At 40.1% G+C, this 22,721-nt stretch overlaps 4 protein-coding genes across 4 annotated transcripts; 2 read left to right on the top strand and 2 right to left on the bottom strand.

The window, feature by feature from the left end:
* The first annotated feature begins 4,509 nt into the window (after nucleotides 1–4,509).
* LOC134328902 (histone H2A-like) lies at nucleotides 4,510–5,997 on the top strand. Its single transcript, XM_063010139.1, has 2 exons — nucleotides 4,510–4,886; nucleotides 5,790–5,997. The coding sequence occupies exons 1-2, from the start codon at nucleotides 4,510–4,512 to the stop codon at nucleotides 5,980–5,982; spliced, it is 570 nt and encodes a 189-aa protein (XP_062866209.1). The 3' UTR covers nucleotides 5,983–5,997.
* A 2,482-nt stretch (nucleotides 5,998–8,479) lies between these two features.
* On the top strand, nucleotides 8,480–8,914 carry LOC134329016 (histone H2B-like). The gene has a single exon (XM_063010258.1). The coding sequence runs from the start codon at nucleotides 8,486–8,488 to the stop codon at nucleotides 8,858–8,860; it is 375 nt and encodes a 124-aa protein (XP_062866328.1). The 5' UTR covers nucleotides 8,480–8,485; the 3' UTR covers nucleotides 8,861–8,914.
* Nucleotides 8,915–17,227: 8,313 nt separating this feature from the next.
* Nucleotides 17,228–18,028, bottom strand: LOC134328387 (histone H2B-like). Its single transcript, XM_063009489.1, has 2 exons — nucleotides 17,979–18,028; nucleotides 17,228–17,618 (listed from the first exon to the last, which is right to left on the bottom strand). Exons 1-2 carry the CDS (start codon nucleotides 18,026–18,028, stop codon nucleotides 17,243–17,245), a joined length of 426 nt encoding a protein of 141 aa, XP_062865559.1. The 3' UTR covers nucleotides 17,228–17,242.
* A 432-nt stretch (nucleotides 18,029–18,460) lies between these two features.
* Nucleotides 18,461–20,085, bottom strand: LOC134328386 (histone H4-like). The gene is made up of 2 exons (XM_063009488.1): nucleotides 20,054–20,085; nucleotides 18,461–18,746 (listed from the first exon to the last, which is right to left on the bottom strand). The coding sequence occupies exons 1-2, from the start codon at nucleotides 20,083–20,085 to the stop codon at nucleotides 18,461–18,463; spliced, it is 318 nt and encodes a 105-aa protein (XP_062865558.1).
* Between the last annotated feature and the right edge of the window lie 2,636 nt (nucleotides 20,086–22,721).

Raw genomic sequence — 22,721 nt, 5'->3', positions numbered from 1 at the left:
TGGAACAAAACTTTACTTAAATAGTTCCACTTAAATTGAATAGGAGGGACAATGACACAAAGTATCATTTGCTATAATTTTAACTAAGCCCACTTGTTTCCTGTCTGTTGCAGCATCTCTGGATGCAAATCCTTTCACAAACATTTCCAATTCAGGATTCCTATCAGGCACAGAAAAAATAGATAGAGTAATACAGTCATGATGTTCACCATCTCCTGCAATTAGTAAAAAGTGGTAGGATTAAGTACATTACAGCATTTGATAATAATGTTCAATTTTAGAGGTACACTGTAGTATTTATACAATCATTAACTTGATACGTGAGATGTTTTCCTTTCAGTTATAGAACATAATTTGGCACTAACCGAGTTAGATAAGTATAACCCTCAAGATCACTTAGTATAACTACGGATATTTCTGTAGCAGACAAAGACAGAAAGAAAATTCTGCACAAATCCAGAAGGGATCAGAGTCCCTGTCTTTTACAGAAATAGTGGTACCTTCTGGCATTATTTCCAATTTAATTCAAGAGGCAAACAAATGATCACACCTCATAAGATTTATAGGGCTATGAAATCTCACTCTTTACAACTACACAATATTTTAGAAACAGTAACATGTTAGCTTTTACCTTTTACTTGTATTCAGCATTTGTACACAGTGAAAAACACGACATCACTCTCAAATAAACATAAGCTTTGACAATATATAATCTAATATATTACCATATGTCCTAATCAGAGGTGGAAAGAGTACCAAAAAATTGTATTCAAGTAAAAGTACTATTACTTTAATTAATCTTTACTTAATTACAAGTAAAGTTACTACTCTGAAAATCCACTCAAGCAAAAAGTAGAAAGTAACTCATTTAAAATGTACTCACCGAGTAAACAGCAGGGGGTCTCCTCTGTGTAATGTAAACAGGAGTGGATACAAACCTCACAACAGTAGTATTTTATTCAAATGCAATAGTAGAAACGTTGTCCTTAACTCAAATGCAATAGAAGAAACATGTTGATGCAACAATTAAAACAGTTAGGGATGTGTAATGTGTCATTTCAAATGACATAAAACTTTTTTTTAAACTGTACAACCACCAGCGATGTGTCGCAAAATGATTCGAACCAAGAATCGGCTCTTCTAACCGAAACAAAGGAACCGACTCTTCCGGCAGTCGCCATGTAAACACGCGGCTCTTCAAAAGGAACCGAGACAAAAGACTCGACTCCCTGTCGCAACTCACTGAATTCGCGATTTCTTTAGCGGTTTTTATTTTTATTTTGCTCGGTAACAGATGCTATTCAAAATGTAACAATTACTAATACAAAACATACTTAAGCAAAAGCTAAATTACAGTCTGTGAAATGTGCTTTAAAAACTACTTTGTTACTGTAACCAGTGTAAACAAAGCCTTAACACTGAGCACTGGTCTCGTGCATGCGGCGTACGTCATCATTCACCGACGCATGCGCACCGATCGAATTTGCCCAAAAATCATATCACCGTTATTGAAACATTTTCCATCGCGACATACATCGACATCAAATCACTGTCCAGCACTACCCCATACATTAAACAAAGAAACAATATAGCAATCTCTCAATAATACATGCACCAATACACCCAGCAAATCACCTATCACGACTAACAAGCGCTGTGTTACTCACATAATTTTAATCTTATTCACTATAACAACTCTGATTAAGGAGATTTTCCTTAATTATGTGTGAAAATGTCCTATGTCACACATGGATGAATTCCACTCTAAGTACCCCCTTTCCTGGTTTAAGAACCTTAAAGTTCAAGAACGCTATCTACCTTAAAACACACTTAATAAGGTACCATAAATACTTCATCTTAACTCAGTTATCTTAAGATTATAAAAATAAAGTTGATTATAAAATTAACTGCAGCACTTACCCAATCCAGGCGTACAAAGACAAAGATAGCCGATGGACAAGATACGGCAAGCTGCTCACATAGAGCCAAAAAGGCGGATACACAGAAAACCACGCTCAGCTCTCCCAGAGCCAAAATGGTGGACAGACAGAAAACCACGCTCAGCTCTCCCAGAGCCAAAATGGTGGACAGACAGAAAACCACGCTCAGCTCTCTGGTCCAAAATGGCCGCCGAACAAAAGAAACCACGCTGCGCAACCCAGTGCCAAAATGGCGGACAGACAGAGCCAAAATGGCGGACAGACAGAAAGCCACGCTGCGTTCTCAAGAAACAAAATGGCGGATAGACGGGAGACCACGTTGCATTCCCAAGACAAAATGGCGTACAGACAGAGCCAAAATGGCGGACAGACAGAAAGCCACGCTGCGTTCTCAAGAAACAAAATGGCGCCGACAACAAAAGAAACCACGTTGCACATCCAGCACACGGTTTCACAGACAAACATACACAGAGACTTACTGACAAACAAAACTCCTGATGTACTGTTTTTCGAACCTGATTTAGAATTTAAAGTAGTCTAATTAACCGAACCCCGCTCCCATAACAGTCAGGTCCGAATTTAGAATAATCTTAATGATCAAATCTAGTTTCCAGCACCAAAAGATTCTTTCAAGATTAAACGGCGCTCCGTTGCCCTAACAGACAAGCCCGTATATAGGACAATCTTATAGATCGAATCCCGTTTCCAGCACCGGCAGATTCTTTCAAGATTTCCCACACGAATTACGAATTCCGCTCCCATAACCGACAAATTCGTTATAATTTAGAACTATCAAATTAATTAAGCCCCGCTCCCATAACAGACAGGCTAATTAAAATGTAGAACAATTCGAATTAGACGAGTCTCGCTCCCATAGCAGACAGACTCCCCTTTCCCTCCAATAGTGTTCCATACACAATGGCGCCCTTAACATTTATTTTAACCGGTTTGGTTCAAATTCAGATATCAGGAAACACACATTTTTTAGCTCCAACATATATTCACAGTTTTAAACTATCTAATGATACTTTAGTAATTTAATCAGACACTTACGGATTCTGAGATTCACTTTCACACTCAGTACACTAAATAATAAATGCATCTAATATATATACAGAGAACGTCTGTTTACTTTAAGTAGGCGCGCCCTTGTACTGAGTACAAAAGATTTTTTCAGTCAGCTGAATTAATTCTGATGCAATTCTCAGACCTCTTGAACCATCCTCTGCTACCATTTGTTAGGATGAATCTTTTGGTTCAAAAAGGTCCTGAAGAAAGCAGTCGAGAAGTCCAGAAAGTACTCTTTAAAACACTTTATTAAGTGTAAAAATAATCTGTGAATATATATCAGAGCTAAGCCGACCGGCGCTCCTTACTCCTGCAGTCTAGACACACCACGTAAGAAAGAGGCCGAACCTTTCTCCCCGCCAGTTTTTAAACTCAGCTAGGCTCCTCCTCCTTTACTGCTGGTGGAGCCAATGAAGTGTGCTAACAAGCCCCGGGCTCTGCCTCCCCCCCCCTTCTGTAGGAGTCAGGGAGAGAGCCTAGCCGGCGACATGTTGAACAATAGACCATGTGGTCTGGATGTAATTTATGTTTAATAATGATGTTATGTTAAAAACCTAACAGGCACCGGCGCCTCAGGCTCTTTCAAGCTCAACAAGAAGCAGACCGAGGCGAAGAAGCCCGCGGCCAAACAAGCCGCCGCTCCTAAAGTGAAAAAGGCCGCAAAGAAACCCGCCGCTGCAAAGAAGCCCAAGAAGGTAACAGCCAAGAAGCCCGCCGCTAAGAAGTCCCCCAAGAAAGCCAAGAAACCCGCTGCCGCCGCTAAGAAAGCCACCAAGAGCCCTAAGAAGCCGGCGACCCCCAAGAAGGCAGCCAAGAGTCCTAAAAAAGCCAAGGCAGCCAAACCCAAGACCGTTAAGCCCAAAGCGACCAAGGCCAAAAAAGCTGCACCCAAGAAGAAGTAAACATGTTCCTAATTTATTACTTTTGTTTTATTAAAACGGCTCTTTTAAGAGCCACCTATTTCCTCCCATAAAGAGTCGCGTTTCCTAAACTCATACATACATATAAGCATTCATGCAAACATACAACTATTCATACAAACATATTTTGTGGAAAGAGTGATAAGCAAGGAGTTAAAAACACTAAGTATGACTGGTCTTGTTTTATGTGTATTAATGATTTTGTCACACATCCCCATAAAACTGTCCGTATAAATGTGTATATGTATGTGAATTTACGTATATGAGCACCTTACATAGTGTAATTGTTAGTGTAAATGTTATTGTGACATAATATAATGTAATTGATGCTTAAGAGAAGCTTTTCTGTATCATACATTACACGGGCGGGAGAACGGAGGAGAAGAGAGGGGGGAGGGGCGGGGCAATATGTGAGGGGGCGTGTATGTGTATCCCTGAGACGTGACGGCGCGTTTAGGATTGGCACAGCTGTGCCTTCGCTCTAAGCCAATAGGAGAGAGGCAGTTTGCCTATATCATACCGTTTCGAGCGCTATCCCAGCTTACTTCAGTTTTGTTCGACGAACGCATCTGATCATCAAAATGAGTGGCCGAGGAAAAACCGGTGGTAAGACTAGGGCTAAGGCCAAGACTCGTTCATCACGTGCCGGCCTTCAGTTCCCCGTGGGCCGTGTTCACAGACTGCTACGTAAGGGTAATTACGCCGAGCGTGTGGGAGCTGGTGCTCCTGTCTACTTGGCTGCCGTGCTGGAGTATCTGACCGCTGAGATCCTCGAGTTGGCTGGTAACGCCGCCAGAGATAACAAGAAGTCTCGTATCATCCCTCGTCATCTGCAGTTGGCCGTGCGTAACGACGAGGAGTTGAACAGACTGCTTGGAGGTGTAACCATCGCTCAGGGCGGTGTGCTGCCTAACATCCAGGCTGTTCTGTTGCCCAAGAAGACCGAGAAAGCGGCCAAGTCCAAGTAAAGTCGCTCTCGTGTTCTAACCAAAAGGCTCTTTTAAGAGCCCCCCATTTCCACAGAAAAAGTGCAATTTCCCCAGATAATGTGTAAATAAATGTAATATCGTTTCATAGAATCACACGGCATAAAACACATGATTTATGTCATGGTAAAATGAACAAGTCATTAAGTATTATTATTTTCTCTATATTTACATATATCCCTATATATGTGTACACAAGTGAAGTTACAGATCACTTGCAGTAGCAAAACCAACAATATAGACGATTAAAAGTGGTGCAACAAACGTGTTTGTGTAATACACATGGAACAATAATAATAATAATGCTAATAATAATAACAATAATAAGCAAAATGGACGAAAAAATCAAGAATACTTTTTTAAAAAGTTTATATACTTTAAATGCGATTGTAGGCTGTTTTAAAAGCACAAAAAAACAATGTAAAGTATTATAAATCCCGCCAACAGCATAGAGGAAATATTATGTTTTCTGAAACGAGGCAGTTGCAGAACGCCGACCAGTAAGCGACATTTGATGTAAGCACGTTCGTCCAATGAGAAAAGAGCGTAATCAAGACGCCCAATGAGCGCGGAGCGGCTCTGGTACTTAAAAAGAGCGTGTTGGGCGGGTTAACATATTCTGTCCTACAGTTGGTGAAGTGCAGAGTTCCAGACGCGATGGCAAGAACCAAGCAGACCGCTCGTAAGTCCACCGGTGGTAAGGCGCCGAGGAAGCAGCTCGCCACTAAGGCTGCCCGCAAGAGCGCCCCGGCTACTGGCGGTGTGAAGAAACCTCACCGTTACAGGCCAGGTACCGTGGCTCTGCGTGAAATCCGCCGTTATCAGAAGTCCACTGAGCTGCTCATCCGCAAGCTGCCCTTCCAGCGCCTGGTTAGAGAGATCGCTCAGGACTTTAAGACCGATCTGCGCTTCCAGAGTTCTGCCGTCATGGCTCTGCAGGAGGCCAGTGAGGCTTACCTGGTCGGTCTGTTCGAGGACACCAACCTGTGCGCCATCCATGCCAAGAGGGTGACCATCATGCCTAAGGACATCCAGCTGGCCCGCCGTATTCGCGGAGAGCGTGCTTAAACGAACCCACTCCATCCAGTTATCCCCAAAGGCTCTTTTAAGAGCCACTTACATGATTCCACTGAAATGGGCATTTTTCATAACTTTTTTTTATTTATTTATTGTTCCATTGTGTGTGCGTGTTCTGAGTTCTAATTTAGTTTTATTTATCAAAATATAAATATTAGGGAAAAACTGTTTAATGTGTTTTTGTGTGTGTGTGTAGAGATGTACTTTAAATGTTCTTACAACAATTATAAACAAGGTTACATAAGTACAGCTGATTAAAGATTGGCAGGTGGTGTCTTATAACACATGATTAATAATGTTTATAGTGGTGTATGTTTATGGGGTTCTATAAAGCATTGAGTTAATAAGAGTAATATAGTCGTTATGAGTAGTAGAGTAACAACAAAAACATGACGGTAAAAAAGAGGGAGCCGTAAATTGCAGCAGTGGGTAAAATATTACGCTACTAATGCAAAAAAAAAAAAAGATTAATAATCAGTAATTATTATTCAGAATAATATAACAATAATAAAATACTATTCTAGGTACTTAACTCCAATTAGATACATTTTAGAACAGACATACTGTAAAATATTAGGTGTAAATAATCATAATTACTCATAATAATGATTTTATTTGTATTATAGTTGTTGTAAAAATAGTATTATTGGTGATGGTAGTAGTAGTAGTAACTGTAATTATAATGTTATTGAGAACCAATAGATGATTAGTGGAGCGTTTCTTTCATCTCGTGGCCAAAATGTGAAAACACGAACTAAATCTGTGTGTTTATGTGTGTATGTGTGTGTTTTCTTTTATGTATGTATATATTTATGTATTTTTATGTAATATAAAAAATTGTTAGGAGGATTTAGTGGCGTTGGTGTTGCACGGTGTACACAGTGTCACGTGGGAGAGAAAGGACTCAAACGCGGAGGTTTAAATAAATAAAAGTTTATTTATCAACAGAAAAAACACAGAACATCACACACAAGACAGAACTCAAAAACAAACATAAGGAACCCCGATGGACTTCAGCTGGGGAATGCAGGCAGCAACAAAAAGAACGCGCCCGGTGAGAGCCGGGCGCGTAACCAGCGCGCTGCTGCAGCGGGGGAAAGCAGATGACTTCATGCGCTTAAGGCGCTACAATTATTTTTGGCTACAATGCCTCGAAATCGCCTCAGGCGCAGTTCGAGGTAACAGACGGCTCCGTTATCAGCCGCAGCTAGAGCCAATCTGTTAAAGCCTACGAAGAGGGTGCAGATTCGAACCGGGTGAGCTGGCAGTACGGCCACGCGCTTGGCGGTGTCGCCACCCAGCGGTTGCAGAATCCCAGCCTACATGTTTTACGCTACAAAGCCCCGAAATCGCCTCAGGCGCAGTTCGGGGTAACAGACGGCTCCTTCATCAGCCGCAGCTAGAGCCAATCTGTTAAAGCACACAAAAGGGTGCGGATTCGAACCGGGAAGGCTGGCAGGACAGCCGCGCACTTAGCGGTGTCGCCACCCAGCGGTTGCTGAATCCCAGAATAATTATTTTTAAGCTACCGAAAACCCCGAAATCGCCACTGGCGGAGTTCGGGGGAAACAGAGGGCTCCGTCATCAGCCGCAGCTAGAGCCACTCTGTTATGCAAACTGAGTAAAGCTCCTAGTGCGGATTCGAACCGGGGGTGCTGGCAGATCAACCGAGTGTTCTACCGAGTCGCCACCCACCGGTTGCCGAATACCACAACTAGAATATCTAGGTAGACATTAGCGGGGAGAGGACCAGCGCCGTATCACGGGGCTGGCTTCACCCGCTAATGCTAAATGCTAACGGGCAAAATAAAAACAGTACGAGGACTGCACGACATCGCACCACGCTACTTCTAAGAAGGTAAAAGAAAAGCTAATTACCTCAACCTTGCAGTCTACACACCCTGATGGCCTAATGCCACCGGGGGTACCTCTAAAACTACAAAAGAAGCGTGGGGGAGCCGTCAGCAGTCCCCACGGACACCGCAGTGCCCAAAACAAAAGGAACAAACAAGACAAAAGGTGCGACACCTGCAGCCAGGCGGCGTGCCCTTAAATAAGGGAGCCGCAGCTGCAGGTCGTTCTATCAGATCTCTCGTTTAGCCTTCATACGGCGTGTTTGCATACTACCAATGTACAGCCATACTGTAGATTACACTACAATCATTAACACGATCTTTGTGTAAAATACATACATATGTATATATATATATATCATAAAATTTAATAAAATATTGCTATGGATTATTTTATATTCGGTTTTAAAACATGTATCGACCTCAGATTAAGCGGGAACAGACAACAAAGAACAGATTCTAGTGAATGGGGCAGAAGGGGGCATGGAACGGTATGTTGTCTGTCCAATAGAAACCCAGGACTTTGGACCAATCAGAGTTACGTGTTCCAACTTGGCTTACTCAGCATGCAGGGTTAATAAAGCGGGCGTGTAGAGCGTCTACATTCACTTGCAGTTTGCTCTAGAGGAAACAGCAGCATCATGCCCGAACCAGCGAAGGCCGCGCCCAAGAAGGGCTCCAAGAAAACCGTCCCCAAGACCGCCGGTAAAGGAGGCAAGAAGCGCAGAAAGGCCAGGAAGGAGAGCTACGCTATCTACGTGTACAAGGTCATGAAACAGGTCCACCCTGATACCGGGATCTCCTCCAAGGCTATGGGCATCATGAACTCCTTCGTCAACGACATTTTCGAGCGTATCGCTGGTGAGTCCTCTCGTCTGGCTCACTACAACAAGCGCTCCACCATTACCTCCAGGGAGATCCAGACCGCCGTGCGCCTGCTGCTTCCCGGTGAGCTGGCCAAGCACGCCGTGTCCGAGGGTACCAAGGCCGTCACCAAGTACACCAGCTCCAAGTAAAGCGCCTTAGTCGCTCTGGCAAACCAACGGCTCTTTTAAGAGCCACCCATCTTATCAAGTTAAGAGAATTTTCTTCTTTTTAAGTATTATGTCTGAATATGTTATACCCACTTTATCTAGGTAGCCTCACATGTTTGTAATATCTTACCTTTTATTTATATATAGTACTATTGTTGGGCCCTGACTGCCACTATGTGGTGAGTTTAGGATAACTTGCAGAATAAAATATCACTGTACTAAGATAGTGTGACGCACTCGGAGCTGTAGAGAGAGTTGTGACACTCCTTGATCTCGCCGCCACGCGGTCACGTGGTTCATGTGCCCCTTCAATAGTTCCAGATAGATCCGCGCTGTCATGTTCTCATATGGGACAGGCAGCAGTGAATGACATTAAACGGTAAATAATAAAAATGTGTACAATTTCTGGGTATTTTCAACTGCCTGAAGATTGATGTTTATAAAGACTTTTTAATAGGTCGTTCTTGTTAACACACAGTACATTATATTAGCACACAATACATAATGCAATGACATTAAGTAGTAGAGACAATATACAGTACAGAGATTAAAGAGGTTTTTTTTGCATAGGAGTTTTTTTTTTTGCATAAACTAATCTCCCTTCACTTTCCTGAGGATTCATAGTAATACTTTTGGTTAAACACTAAACCATGTGGCTGGATTCATAAGGTTTACCTGCACTGAATGAACAGATTCATAAACACACTACCGTACCAGAAACATTATAGTGCAGGTACAGGAAATAGTATTAATTCATCTCTTATTTCATGAGTGATTAATTATTGATTCCTACATGTAATACATGAATGAATAAAAAAAAAAATACTCTTTACCTCCACTTGAGTAAAAGTACCGAAGTATTTACCTTCAAATGTACAAATGTATGAAGGTAAAAGTAGCATGATTTATTATGGCTCTAATGTTTCATTATCATTTCTGTAAAAAGACTCTTGATGAATCAACTCATTTTGGGTGAAAAGACTCGTGTCAATTATTAATCTGACACTAATGTTTATTAAAATTATCATAAGAACAAAACACTGATTGGTGTGATCGCTTCACGCTTCCTTTATTTTGACAATGTTACGTTTTTATTCACACATAAACCAAAAAGAAGATTGTTCAGAATGTAGTGGAGAAAAAAGTAAGACATTTGACTACCAAATGTGGTGGCGTTAACGTAAAAACTCACCCAACTAGTTACATTTACTTAGTTACTGTCCACCACTGCTAATGTATGCCTTAATGCAGGAGCAATATATTAATTATTTTAGTAATTAAGGTACAAGTGTCATCAGTTATTCATGAGATTCATACAGGTCATCAGGATGACCATCACAAATATTACCTCATGTCATGTTCAGAATCAGATTTATTGGCCAGGTATGTGGATACACACAAGGAATTTGTTTCCGGCTGATGGTATCTCTCTAGTAATGGTACGATACAGTGTACAAGCAACGTATACATTAAACACAAAATTATCCAAACTATAAGATTATATACACACAATATACAGATATGTAATTTAGCAGCATCTGACATATTTACAAAACAGTAAAGTGCACAACATGTAGGATGAGTACTACAGTGTAATCAATTTGGCAGCAGATTAATATTTTTACGCTTACGTGTTATGTATTATCAGTCATTTATTTATTTAGTAGGGAGATCGCCTGTGGGAAGAAACTGCTTTTAAATCTGGTGGTTTTAATGTGGATGGATCTATAGCGCCTGCCGGAGGTAAGGGGTTGTGTCCAGGGTGTGAGGAGTCAGTGATAATTTTCTCTGCCCGTTTCTTGGTTCTTGAAGTATACAAGTCCTGGAGAGAGGGGAGAGGAGCACCAATGATTTTTTCAGCTGACTTCACCTGTCGCTGCAGTCTGTTCCTTTGTTGTGTTGTGGCTGCACCAAACCAGACTGTGATGGAAGTGCACAGAACTGATTCGATGGCCGTAGTGTAGAATTGTCTTGGCAGTCCCAGCTTTCGCATTTTCCGCAGAAAGAACATTCTCTGTTGGGTTTTCTTGATGGTGGAGTTGATGTTATACTCCCACTTCAGGTCCTGGGAAATAATAGTGCCCAAAAACTTGAAGGACTCCACAGTTGAAACAGGACTGCCTAAAATTGTGAGTGGGAGCCGTGCTGGTGAGTGTTTTCTGAAGTCCACTGTCATCTCTACAGTCTTGAGCGTGTTAAGCTCCAGGTTGTTCTGACTGCACCAGTGCACCAGCTGGTCGACCTCTCGCCGGTAAGCAGATTCATCTCCATCGCAAATCAGACCAATGATTGTAGTATCATCTGCAAACTTCAAGAATTTCACAGATGGGTCACTGGAGATGCAGTCATTGGTGTAGAGTGAAAAGAGCAGTGGTGAGATAACACATGTGAAGCATGGGGGTGGATCAGTAATGGTTTGGGCTGCCATTTCATGGCATTCCCTTGGCCCAATACTTGTGCTAGATGGGCGCGTCACTGCCAAGGACTACCGAACCATTCTGGAGGACCATGTGCATCCAATGGTTCAAACATTGTATCCAGAAGGCGGTGCCGTGTATCAGGATGACAATGCACCAATACACACAGCAAGACTGGTGAAAGATTGGTTTGATGAACATGAAAGTAAAGTTGAACATCTCTCATGGCCTGCACAGTCACCAGATCTAAATATTATTGAGCCACTTTGGGGTGTTTTGGAGAAGCGAGTCAGGAAACGTTTTCCTCCACCAGCATCACGTAGTGACCTGGCCACTATCCTGCAAGAAGAATGGCTTAAAATCCCTCAGACCACTGTGCAGGACTTGTATATGTCATTTCCAAGACGAATTGACGCTGTATTGGCCGCAAAAGGAGGCCCTACACCATACTAATAAATTATTGTGGTCTAAAACCAGGTGTTTCAGTTTCATTTTCCAACCCCTGTATATGTATATGTATATATAACTATATATATATATATATAAAACCATAACAATAACAATGTTTTATCTCTTTCTACTTTATTCAAAGGGGAAAAAAAGAAAATATAAATTAAAACAATAAAAAGTAATAAAATGAAACATGTATATATGTAACACTTTCTCTTTGTGGGTTAATTCAGACTGTTCCTCTGTTCGGGTGTATCAGTCCGTGTCTCTCAGACTGTTGCAGGTAGATACATACTGTGCTGCTACAGTGCTGCTCTCCTTCTCCTCTCCTAACATGATGCTTAGTTTCTGACCACTGTTGTTTGTGTAGTATGTAGATTCAGATTTGAGTAGCTCTATAAGCATGACAGTAGGAAACAATATTGCCAAATGGTCGGTGTTTTCCTTAGGACTTATAAAATCATTCTACAGAAATCAGCATGCAGGGTTTCTGTTGGATGTTTGTCCCATTTAACAGAACTGTGAAATTTCAGTGGACCCCATACACATTCACTGCCATGCTGAAACTCCCTGATGCAGTAATGAGTACAGCCGTGGCCTAGTGGTTAGGGTACTGGACTAGTAATCAGAAGGTTGCTGGTTCAAGCCCCACCACTGCCAGGTTGCTGCTGTTGGGCCCTTGAGCAAGGCTGTTCAATTGCTCAGCTTTGGATAAACGCATCTGCTAAATGCTGAAAATGTAAATGTAATGATGAGACCAAGGTAAGTGTACTGCATTGTGTGCTCCAGGGCAGTGCTGACCATGGTAAACTGGTGCCATGTGTTCCTGACATCTAGGATTGTTTTTGGAACACAATCATTTTTGTTTTCTTCAGATTTACTGCTAGGGCCCAGTTCTGGCTGTACTGCTCCAACAGGTCTAGGTGCAGCTGCATAGAGTAGAAATTTTACTTCCCCGTCCTGCAGAGTGAGTCCGGGGGCTGCACACTAATTCATTTATGTAGATATTAAACAGTGTCGGACTCAGACTGCAGTCCTGCAATTCTGTGTTGTGTGTTGTGTATGTTTGTCACCGGTTCTTACAGCACTTTTGTTTCTTAGTAGTATCTGTGTGTGTTTGAGTAAAATGTATGTACACACACACACACACACATACATAAAAGAACACATATACAGTTGTATGGCAGTTGTATGGCATGTGTAGGGCAGTTGTAGCCTAGCGGTTAAGGTACTGGACCAGTAATCAGAAGGTTGCCGGTTCAAGCCCCAAGGCCCTTAACCCTCGATTGCTTAGATTGTATACTGTCACAGTACTGTAAGTCGCTTTGGATAAAAGCGTCTGCTAAATGCTGAAAATTTAAATGTATGAACGTAACAGCTACAGCCACGCTCCACTAATTGTCTATTGGTTCTCCATAACATTATAAGTAACTAGTTATATTATAAGTTACTACTACCACTACCATCACCAATAATACTATTATTACGACAACAACTATAATATTAAAAACTAATTGATTATTATGAGTAATTATGATTATTTACAGTTAATATTTTACAATATGTCTGTCCTAAGATGCCTGTAAGTACCCTGTGTTGAGTACTTAGAATAGTGTTTTATTATTGATATTGATACATTATTCTGAATAATAATTACTGATTATTATTCCTCTTTTTTTGCAAGCTGCAATTTACTGCTCCCTCTTCTTTACTGGCATGTTTTTGTTCTGTTACTCTGTTTAATGCGAAGTAAAACACAGCTACCAAGCAGGACTAGGTCGAGTCCAGGGTGCTTAACTGTCATGTAGCAGAAATGAAAGAAAAAAATAAACAAAACAATTTAGAATAATAATGATGATAATAAGAAGAATATTTTAATAAACTAACATTCATTTAAGTTATTCCTACATATTTGTGCTGTAAGATCTACAGAACATCCCCGTGTCAGTTTTAAGTTCACATATACTGACACATTTCTAAAACAACACATGGCTCCAACATCCACATTCTACTGATCTTTCTAACACTCACAAAACAGATTCAAGTCTATTTTAGTTATTTATCTGATACATCTCTTTTATAAAGTTGCACTTTTTAATGTTTACCTTAGAAATGGCTTTAACACAGCTAACACCGACACATACAATGTCTTATTTCACTTATTTGGATTTTATTGATACACAGCTAAGACCACTTTCACTTTAACCAAGATGTGTCTGACTTTGAAATATGTTTATGAAACGTTATGCTTTAGCAGAATATGACTTATAACGTCCCATTTCTCACAATACAGTGAAATATACAAACACATTTTTAACACAGATGTCACTTATAAAGACTTTATAAGTCAGTATTGTTCAGCACCGAAGAATCTGAAAACTTATTAACTCAATTTTTATTTATTTACTTAATGTATTCATTGTTTATTTAGTTAATCACTCATTCATGACTAACACCCACTTTAACAAAACATTAATGGCTCTAGCAGTCCAGGTGAGACATATCCATCTATTTTACTTACATTTTTTACTCTCTCACTCACACACACACCTGCAAAAGCTAGCAACAAACACAAGCGTTGTCCATTTATATATTACACATTCCTAAACACAATTTTACCTTCACCCTACACCTCGTCCTACACCGCTGCAGGTGTTTTAGATGTATTTTTTTATCCTAACGTGTCTCTAATGCTACTTTCACAAGCACTGAAAGGTTTTTAAAGCTATTTGTTTGTTTTATTTCAATTTCACTACAAATTTACTGATTTGACTTATGACTTTTGATCATACACTGCTCTATTCTCCCACTCTGTCTTATATCCTAGTATGGGTTATTTTTTGGGCTACATTGTCATGTCTCTAATGGCTATCTGTCCCACCTAATTGTACAATACTAAAATATTTGACAAAAACGGCGATTATAGTACATTGTAATAAGGTTTAGGGTTGCATAGAAGCCCTGTTGAATTTCTTTTTTTAACATGTTTATAACGGCAAAATTATTAAAATTAACTTTAGTTACAAAAAAAAAAAAACATCAAATCGATTGTGGACCAATTTACTGAGGAAAAACTACAGTGGCCAAGAAGTGCAAAACAAATTAACATTTTAGAAAACAAATTTACATCAAGGTATATATAAATCCATATATATATATATATATGTCAGAATGCATATAAATGGAGCCACTTAATGCTGTTTAATGATAATAGTTGACCATTACACTCTCAGCTTAAACAAAACTTCAATCCTAACAATAATAACAGGACGATATTTTAAGTGTATCCAGAGCGGTAGAGAGAACAGAGTGGCGACACTCCCGTAGAGAACCGTTGTAATGTTTTTTGTTTTTTTACTACTTTTACTGGAGTAATATTTTACCGTGGATATCTCTACTTTATCTCAACTACATGGACTTTAACTCGACTACATTCTGTACCTTCTCCACCACTAACATTAGACAAAATGAACTTGTGCATATTCACAATGAATTCACTAATGTATTACATGTAGGAATCAAGGTTATAATAGTTTTGGATTTTTCATAATAGTTTAGTTTTATTTCATTGTGACTTTTTTCTCTCTAATTTAGTTAGTTTTAATACGTTTTTATAGTGGGTTTGCTAGTTCTTTTGAATTTTTATTATTTTTTTAATGCTTAGTTTTAGTTTAGTTTTTATTAGTTCTAGTATTTGTTTTAGTTTTTTTATACTTTGGGTCATTCTTCAGGTGCAGGATTCAAAAAGGTCAGAGTAAGTATTGTGTAATAAAAACTCAACAAAAGATACCATTTAAAAATGTTTTTCAAATACTGTTGAACAACCAACTGTCCACAAAAACTGTAACAGTCCACAAGATATCAGCCGTAAGTGCAAAATGTGTATAATACTGCTGCTGAAATGTAGTTGTTGACAGTTACCATCTTTCAGTCAGTTATTTAAAATGAGTCTGTTCACATGAACTGGTAAAAGTGAGGATATTTACCTGTCCATAACCCTGCCACTGAAAACAGGCGCTCATAATATGAACCATATCTAGATGCAACACCAGTGGTGTAACTAGGAGCTCATGGGCTTCAGTGCAAAAAAGAAATGTTGGGCCCCCTCAACAAATTGCATCTGCTGACAGCTGGTCAGAATAAATTAAAAGTCACTCAGAAGTTACACTTCAAGTCCAAAATCCTGCCTCTGGTATTTTTACTGCACAGTTTTAGTTATTTTAATTTTACTTATCAAAAATATTGTAATATAATAATAAGGACCTGGCGAGTGCAGCCAATGGTAGTGAGGTGAGTGGTTAATGTCGTGGAGGCCCCCCTGCCATGGGCCCCGGTGCACCTTCTGTATCTGCCGTAGTTTTTCCTGCCCTTGTAATTCACACAAGAACTATTTTTCCTTAAAAATGTTTCCTCTCACCTGTCATGTAATGTGAATTACACATCTAGTGTCTGGCCCTTTAAGAATGTTAAGTGTACTATAGTGCGCAGGGAGCGAGTGTGTAGTGAAGCTATCAGAAGTTCTGTTCATCAGAGTTCTGCTTCATGCACTTTTAAGAAACAAAAATTACCACAGAGACGCAAATTTACGTGACACAAACAGCTCAATTAAAATAGTTTTATTAAAAAAATTATCTCGATTATTTTTTTTTAATCGCGATTAAAAATGTTAACGCTTTAATCGCGTTAATTACCGCGATTAACGACAGCCCTAATAATAATATAAACTAATTCATGAGACACACATCAGGGAGCTCAATCTGAGAACATCAACTTAACTTTTGCTGTGGTCATTTTGCAGGCTAGCGTGGAGAGCAGAAACGGAATGTAAACATGAAGTGCCGTCAGGGAGCCCAATCCCCCCAATCTCAATCCGCTCCCTACTCACTCCCCCTCTCCACTCCGCCTCCGTTTGCGCGTTCACGTGGAGGGTCCCTCTGTAGTGGAGTGTTAGTGAGGAGGGAGCGGATTGGGAAAGACCGCATGAGGTACCGTACGGTGCTCGAGTGGAAAACATCGATTTCATCAGTTCACAATGCTCATAAATAAAATGATGAACACGAAAACGAAGGCTATTCTATTTATAATATTAGTACGTTCTCGTTAGTTTTGTAAACGCCTAATACAGTTACAGTTAGTTATCGTTTTTTTTTATTTTAACAGCACCGGGTTTGTTTGGCGAGATCAAGGAGTGTAGCATCTCTCTCTCTACGGCTCTGAGTGTATTATATTAACTTTAAGAGTACAGTGACATTTTATTGTGTAATCTCCTAAACTCACCACATAGTGACAGTCGTGGACAATTCGTGAAAAACAGCAGGGCCCAAAACTAGTAATATATTAATAAGTAAATAAAAAAATAAAAAAATCATGTGAGGCTACCTAGATAATGTGTATGACATGTTCAGATCTAATATTTAAAAAGAGGAAAATTCTCTTATCTTGATAAGATGGGTGGCTCTTAAAAGAGCCGTTGGTTTGCCAGAGCGACTAAGGCGCTTTACTTGGAGCTGGTGTACTTGGTGACGGCCTTGGTACCCTCGGACACGGCGTGCTTGGCCAGCTCACCGGGAAGCAGCAGGCGCACGGCGGTCTGGATCTCCCTGGAGGTAATGGTGGAGCGCTTGTTGTAGTGAGCCAGACGAGAGGACTCACCAGCGATACGCTCGAAAATGTCGTTGACGAAGGAGTTCATGATGCCCATAGCCTTGGAGGAGATCCCGGTATCAGGGTGGACCTGTTTCATGACCTTGTACACGTAGATAGCGTAGCTCTCCTTCCTGGACTTTCTGCGCTTTTTGCCTCCTTTGCCGGCGGTCTTGGGTACGGTTTTCTTGGAGCCCTTTTTGGGCGCGGACTTCGGGTTTTTAAATAAACTTTATTGTACAAATTTATATCACATTACAAATATCATTTACATCATACACGTACAGTAATATTACATTAATTGATACATTTCATGTAATAATACAAATATTTACATTTTCTTTTAGAATTAATTAAACTCGATCACTATTTGTCTAAAGTCCATTAAAAAGGTCCCGCTGGTTCGGGCATGATGCTGCTGTTTCCTCTAGAACAAACTGCAAGTGAATGTAGACGCTCTACACGCCCGCTTTATTAACCCTGCATGCTGAGTAAGACAAGATGAAACACGTAACTCTGATTGGTCCAAGGTCCTGGGTTTCTATTGGACAGAGAACATACCGTTCCACGCCCCCTTCTTCCCCATTCACTAGAATCTGTTCTTTGTTGTCTGTTCCCGCTTAATCTGAGGTCGATACATGTTTCAAAACCGAATATAAAAGATTAAATAGCAATATTTTATTAAATGTTTGTTAGATTAGATAGATAGATAAAGATCGTGTTAATGATTGTAGTGTAATCTACAGTAGGCTGTACATTGGTAGTATGCAAACACGCCGTATGAAGGCTAAACGAGAGATCTGATAGTAAACGTAAAATTACTAATGATAATTCAAAGCTTTTAGGGCTACACAAGTGAACTAAAAAAAAATGCATCAGTGAATGTGTTATTTTTACTTATAATGATGCTTTCAAGCTTTTGGGGCTAAACAAGTGATTTGCAAATGTACGCATCTGTGAACGTACTACTACTAATAACAATATTATTAATAAAGCAGAAAGACTTCCTCTTTTGTAGAAAATATGGGTGGCTCTTAAAAGAGCCGTTGTGTTAGCGTGGAGGTCTGAACGTTTAACCCCCGAATCCGTACAGGGTGCGTCCCTGGCGTTTCAGAGCGTACACCACGTCCATTGCGGTGACGGTCTTTCTCTTGGCGTGCTCGGTGTAGGTGACGGCATCACGGATGACGTTCTCAAGGAAAACCTTGAGCACACCGCGGGTCTCCTCGTAGATCAAGCCGGAAATACGCTTCACACCGCCACGGCGAGCCAAACGGCGGATGGCGGGTTTAGTAATACCCTGGATGTTATCACGGAGAACTTTGCGGTGACGCTTAGCGCCTCCTTTTCCAATGACCCTTTGGTCACTGGCCTAGTACCTTAACCACTAGGCTACAGCTGGCCCTGAATATGTGTCACCTGGACTGCTAGAGCCATAGATGTTTTGGGTGTTAGGGTCATAAATGAGTGAATAACTAAATAAATACATAAACAATGAATACATTAAACACATAAAAACATAAAAAATGTGTAAAGCAGTGTTTGGATTTGTCTGTGCCGAACAACACTGATGCAAGTCTTTATAAGTGACATCTGTGTTAAAAATGTGTTTGTATATTTCACTGTATTGTGAGAAATGGGACGTTATAAGTCATATTCTGCTAAAGCATAACGTTTCATAAACATATTTCAAAGTCAGACACATCTTGGTTAAAGTGAAAGTGGTCAAAGCTGTGTATCAATACAATCCCAATAAGTGAAAGAAGACATTTTATGTTTCAGTGTTAGCTGTGTTAAAGCCATTTCTGAGTTTTAAAAAGAATTATAAAAAAAAAAAAAATGCATGTTAATAAGTGAGATCTCTTGTGTAAGTGTAGGAGCCATGTGTTGTTTTAGAAATGTGTCCGTATATGTGAACTCAAATTAATTAATTAATTAATTTTCTTTTTTTATGGGGTTGGTGTTCTGGGGGTTTTTATTTCCCTCTGAGTTTATGATTTAGGTGTGTGCGAGTTTATCCATCTTCACCGTAATGTGTTCGCGAACAGAACTGTGAGTGCAATAGATAGAAACTGCAATTTCTTAACAAGACTATTTATTTACTGAAGTCAGAAGTAAAGCCGGTTAAGGTTTACAATTTAATTCCCCATTATGGTACTAAACACCGTGAAATACAAGAACGTGAACAAAGCACAACATTCAGGTGTGAAGCTTTGCTAGCTCAAATACAAAAGCAACAAGGTCTTTTTATAGCACTTTATGTACTTTTTGGAAATCACAAAGCTGGTCTTGACTGCTTCAAAGGACTAAAAAACAGCAAATAAAGTCATTAAGTTCCAAAAGTTATAGAAATAAGATTTTGTGTATTGATAATGTGAAAACCTACACTTTTAATGCCCACCTGTTTTCGTGAAAGTAAATTAAATAGTGAAATTATGTTGATGTTTTTACTCTGCCTCCTTCTAATTTAATTGCCTGATAGTAAAAATAGGATTAATTTAGGGTTAGAACTAGCTTGGGGTTATCCTAATTGGGTTAGATACATGTTGGGGTTATCATAGTTACGGTTAGAAACATTTTGGGGTTATTATAGTTTGGGTTAGAAGGAGGTTTTAAATTGAGCTCAACAGACATCATCTGTGCTGCCTAGGAACACAAGACGCACCTGGAGATGACGAACCACACCTGGGTCCTCATGCCTTCAGATCAGGTAGCGAGCACAATGAGTGCCAGCCGGAGTGTGAGTGCCACCAAAAACTTTAATTCCTCAGCTGTGCAGTGGGGCTTCGGTCAGGCCTCCGTGCAGGACACTGGAGCTTCTTGAAGCCGAGCTTCTCTTTATGTTTGTGGATTTTGCTTTGTGCACAGAGGTTTAGTCCTGCTGGAACAGGAAGTGGCCTTCCCCTTTAATCTAATTCAGTCATGGTCTTTATCTCACTTGCTTATGACACTTGTTAACACTTGTTAGCTATGGTGGCGGCTGAAACACATGAATTACCAAATTAGAAAAGGCATCAATGTGAATTCGGTTGTTTTATTACCACTATTACAATAACCAGTCTTATGGTTAACATTCAATATTCTGCTCATTCCTTATGCCTTCATCCAGCGTGTTTACATTCTACCAATGTACAGCCATACTGTAAATTACACTACAATCAGTTTATACCATCTCTGTGTAAAATACAGACTGTGTACACCGTGCAACACCAACGCCACTAAATCCTCCTAACAATTTTTTATATTACATAAAAATACATAAAAATATACATACATAAAAGAAAACACACACACATACACACATAAACACACAGATTTAATTGCAAAATTTGGTATCGATCCGATACCAAGTAAATACAGGGCCAGTATCGCCGATATCAATCCGATACCGATACTTTTTACTTATAAAGTAGCTTATTTATTTTTATGGAGGGAAGAGCAAGGAAGTGTGATTTATGAGATGAATGGATCATCAATATGCTGTACAGTGAGATATGTAAGTGCTTGGCCATGCAAAGTCTTAAAAACCAACAAAAAAACGTATTTATTGAATGTGGTATTGGATGGGTAGCCAGTGGAGCTGTTTAAGTGTAGGAGTTATGTGATCACGTGATCTTGTATGTGTTAGGACCCTCGCGGCTGAATTTTGTACATGCTGTAGTCTCTTAAGCTTGAAGGCAGGGAGACCATAAAGAACAGCATTACAGTAGTCCAGTCGGGAAGTGATTAGTGCATAAATGAGAGTTTCAGTTACATAGTAGAAAAGAGAGGAGAGCAGTCTAGATATGTTCTTAAGATAAAAATCAGCAGTTTTAGCAACATTTTTTATATGTGATTCAAAAGAAAGAGTGGAGTCTAGAATGACACCAAGATAGCGGACCTGAGACGGACCTGAGGGAAGAATTGGTAAAATCTGGAAATTTTAACATATCATATTACTTTTTACAATTCTTCAAAAGTGCCACCAGAGGGCGGCAACACAAAAAAAATTTAAACATAGGTTACAAGATCTCATTTTACTATAATGTTACGATTCCTTTTGATGGTATAGGGGTATAAATTCTCCCCTTTGTTAGTTTTCAAGAAAATGGCATGAAATGGGTTGCAGTTTGTCTTCCGACTTCACTCGCAAAATCCGCGATGGGACTGAAGCTCCCAGCGACAGCTGTCAATCAAAACGGGATTCAGCCTTTCGACTGATCCTCCAATCATCTTGCAGAAGCTCAGCGTCCAGACCCGCCCACAGCCCCATTCACCCCCAGAGACGCTCAGCATCCGGGGGCGGGACAAAATCGTGGCATTTATCCAATGATAGTGCGAGTTTCGAAGTCCCGCCCATGCAGCCCCATAGAAGCAAAGAGACGCTCAGCGTCTGTGGGTAAATGCATTGACGCTCCGGGAATGTATGAGTTAACAAAATCAAGTCGATTTGTGATAAGTAGCTGATTCTGAACGTCTCATCGTCTTCAAGATGAACGTGTTCTAACGCATTTGTAGTCAATGAAATGTTAACACTGCTGTACATATTTGACCATTTAATTTTTGACATTTTAGGGGAAGCTGAGCTTCCCTTGCAGTCTTACAGAAATCGCCACTGGTTTACACTCTATCTTTATCCTGACATTCTTTTCTTTGTTATTTATTTCTGGCGGTCTCCTGCTTTAACTGGAAACCCCGCCCTCAGGCACGCCACCCTATTGCTCATTGGTTGCAGTGGAGAACAGGCTGCAACCAATTAAAAGCCACTTGTACTGGATAGCTCAGTGGTTAAGGTACTGGACTAGTAAACAGAAGGTTGCCGGTTCAAGCCCCGCCACCACCAAGTTTCCACTGTTGGGTCCCTGAGCAAGACCCTTAACCCTCAATTGCTCATTGTGTAAGTCGCTTTGGATAAAAGCGTCTGCTACATTTACATTTTCGGCATTTAGCAGACGCTTTTATCCAAAGCGACTTACAGTCATGACAGTATACAGTCTAAGCAATTGAGGGTTAAGGGCCTTGCTCAAGGGCCCAACAGTGGCAACCTGGTAGTGGTGAGGCTTGAACCGGCAACCTTCTGAATACTGGACCAGTACCTTAACCACTAGGCTACACTGCCGACTATTGTCTGCTAAATGCTGAAAATGTAAATGTAAATGTACTGCTGATGTTTAGTCATTCCACCATGCCTCTCATTGAATGCAGTGGAGAAAACGTTGCAACCAATCATTAGACACTTGTACTGCAAAAAGACAGAAAGAGCGAATAACCAAACAAATACATAAAAACAGAAGAAAAAAAAAATGTGTCCCTCAGGCACGTAACAATATCATATCAGTATTTTTTTATTTTGC

The sequence above is a fragment of the Trichomycterus rosablanca genome, chromosome 15 (genome assembly GCF_030014385.1).
Source record: "Trichomycterus rosablanca isolate fTriRos1 chromosome 15, fTriRos1.hap1, whole genome shotgun sequence".
NCBI lineage: Eukaryota > Metazoa > Chordata > Actinopteri > Siluriformes > Trichomycteridae > Trichomycterus > Trichomycterus rosablanca.
This window is presented reverse-complemented; position numbering and strand designations above follow the sequence as displayed.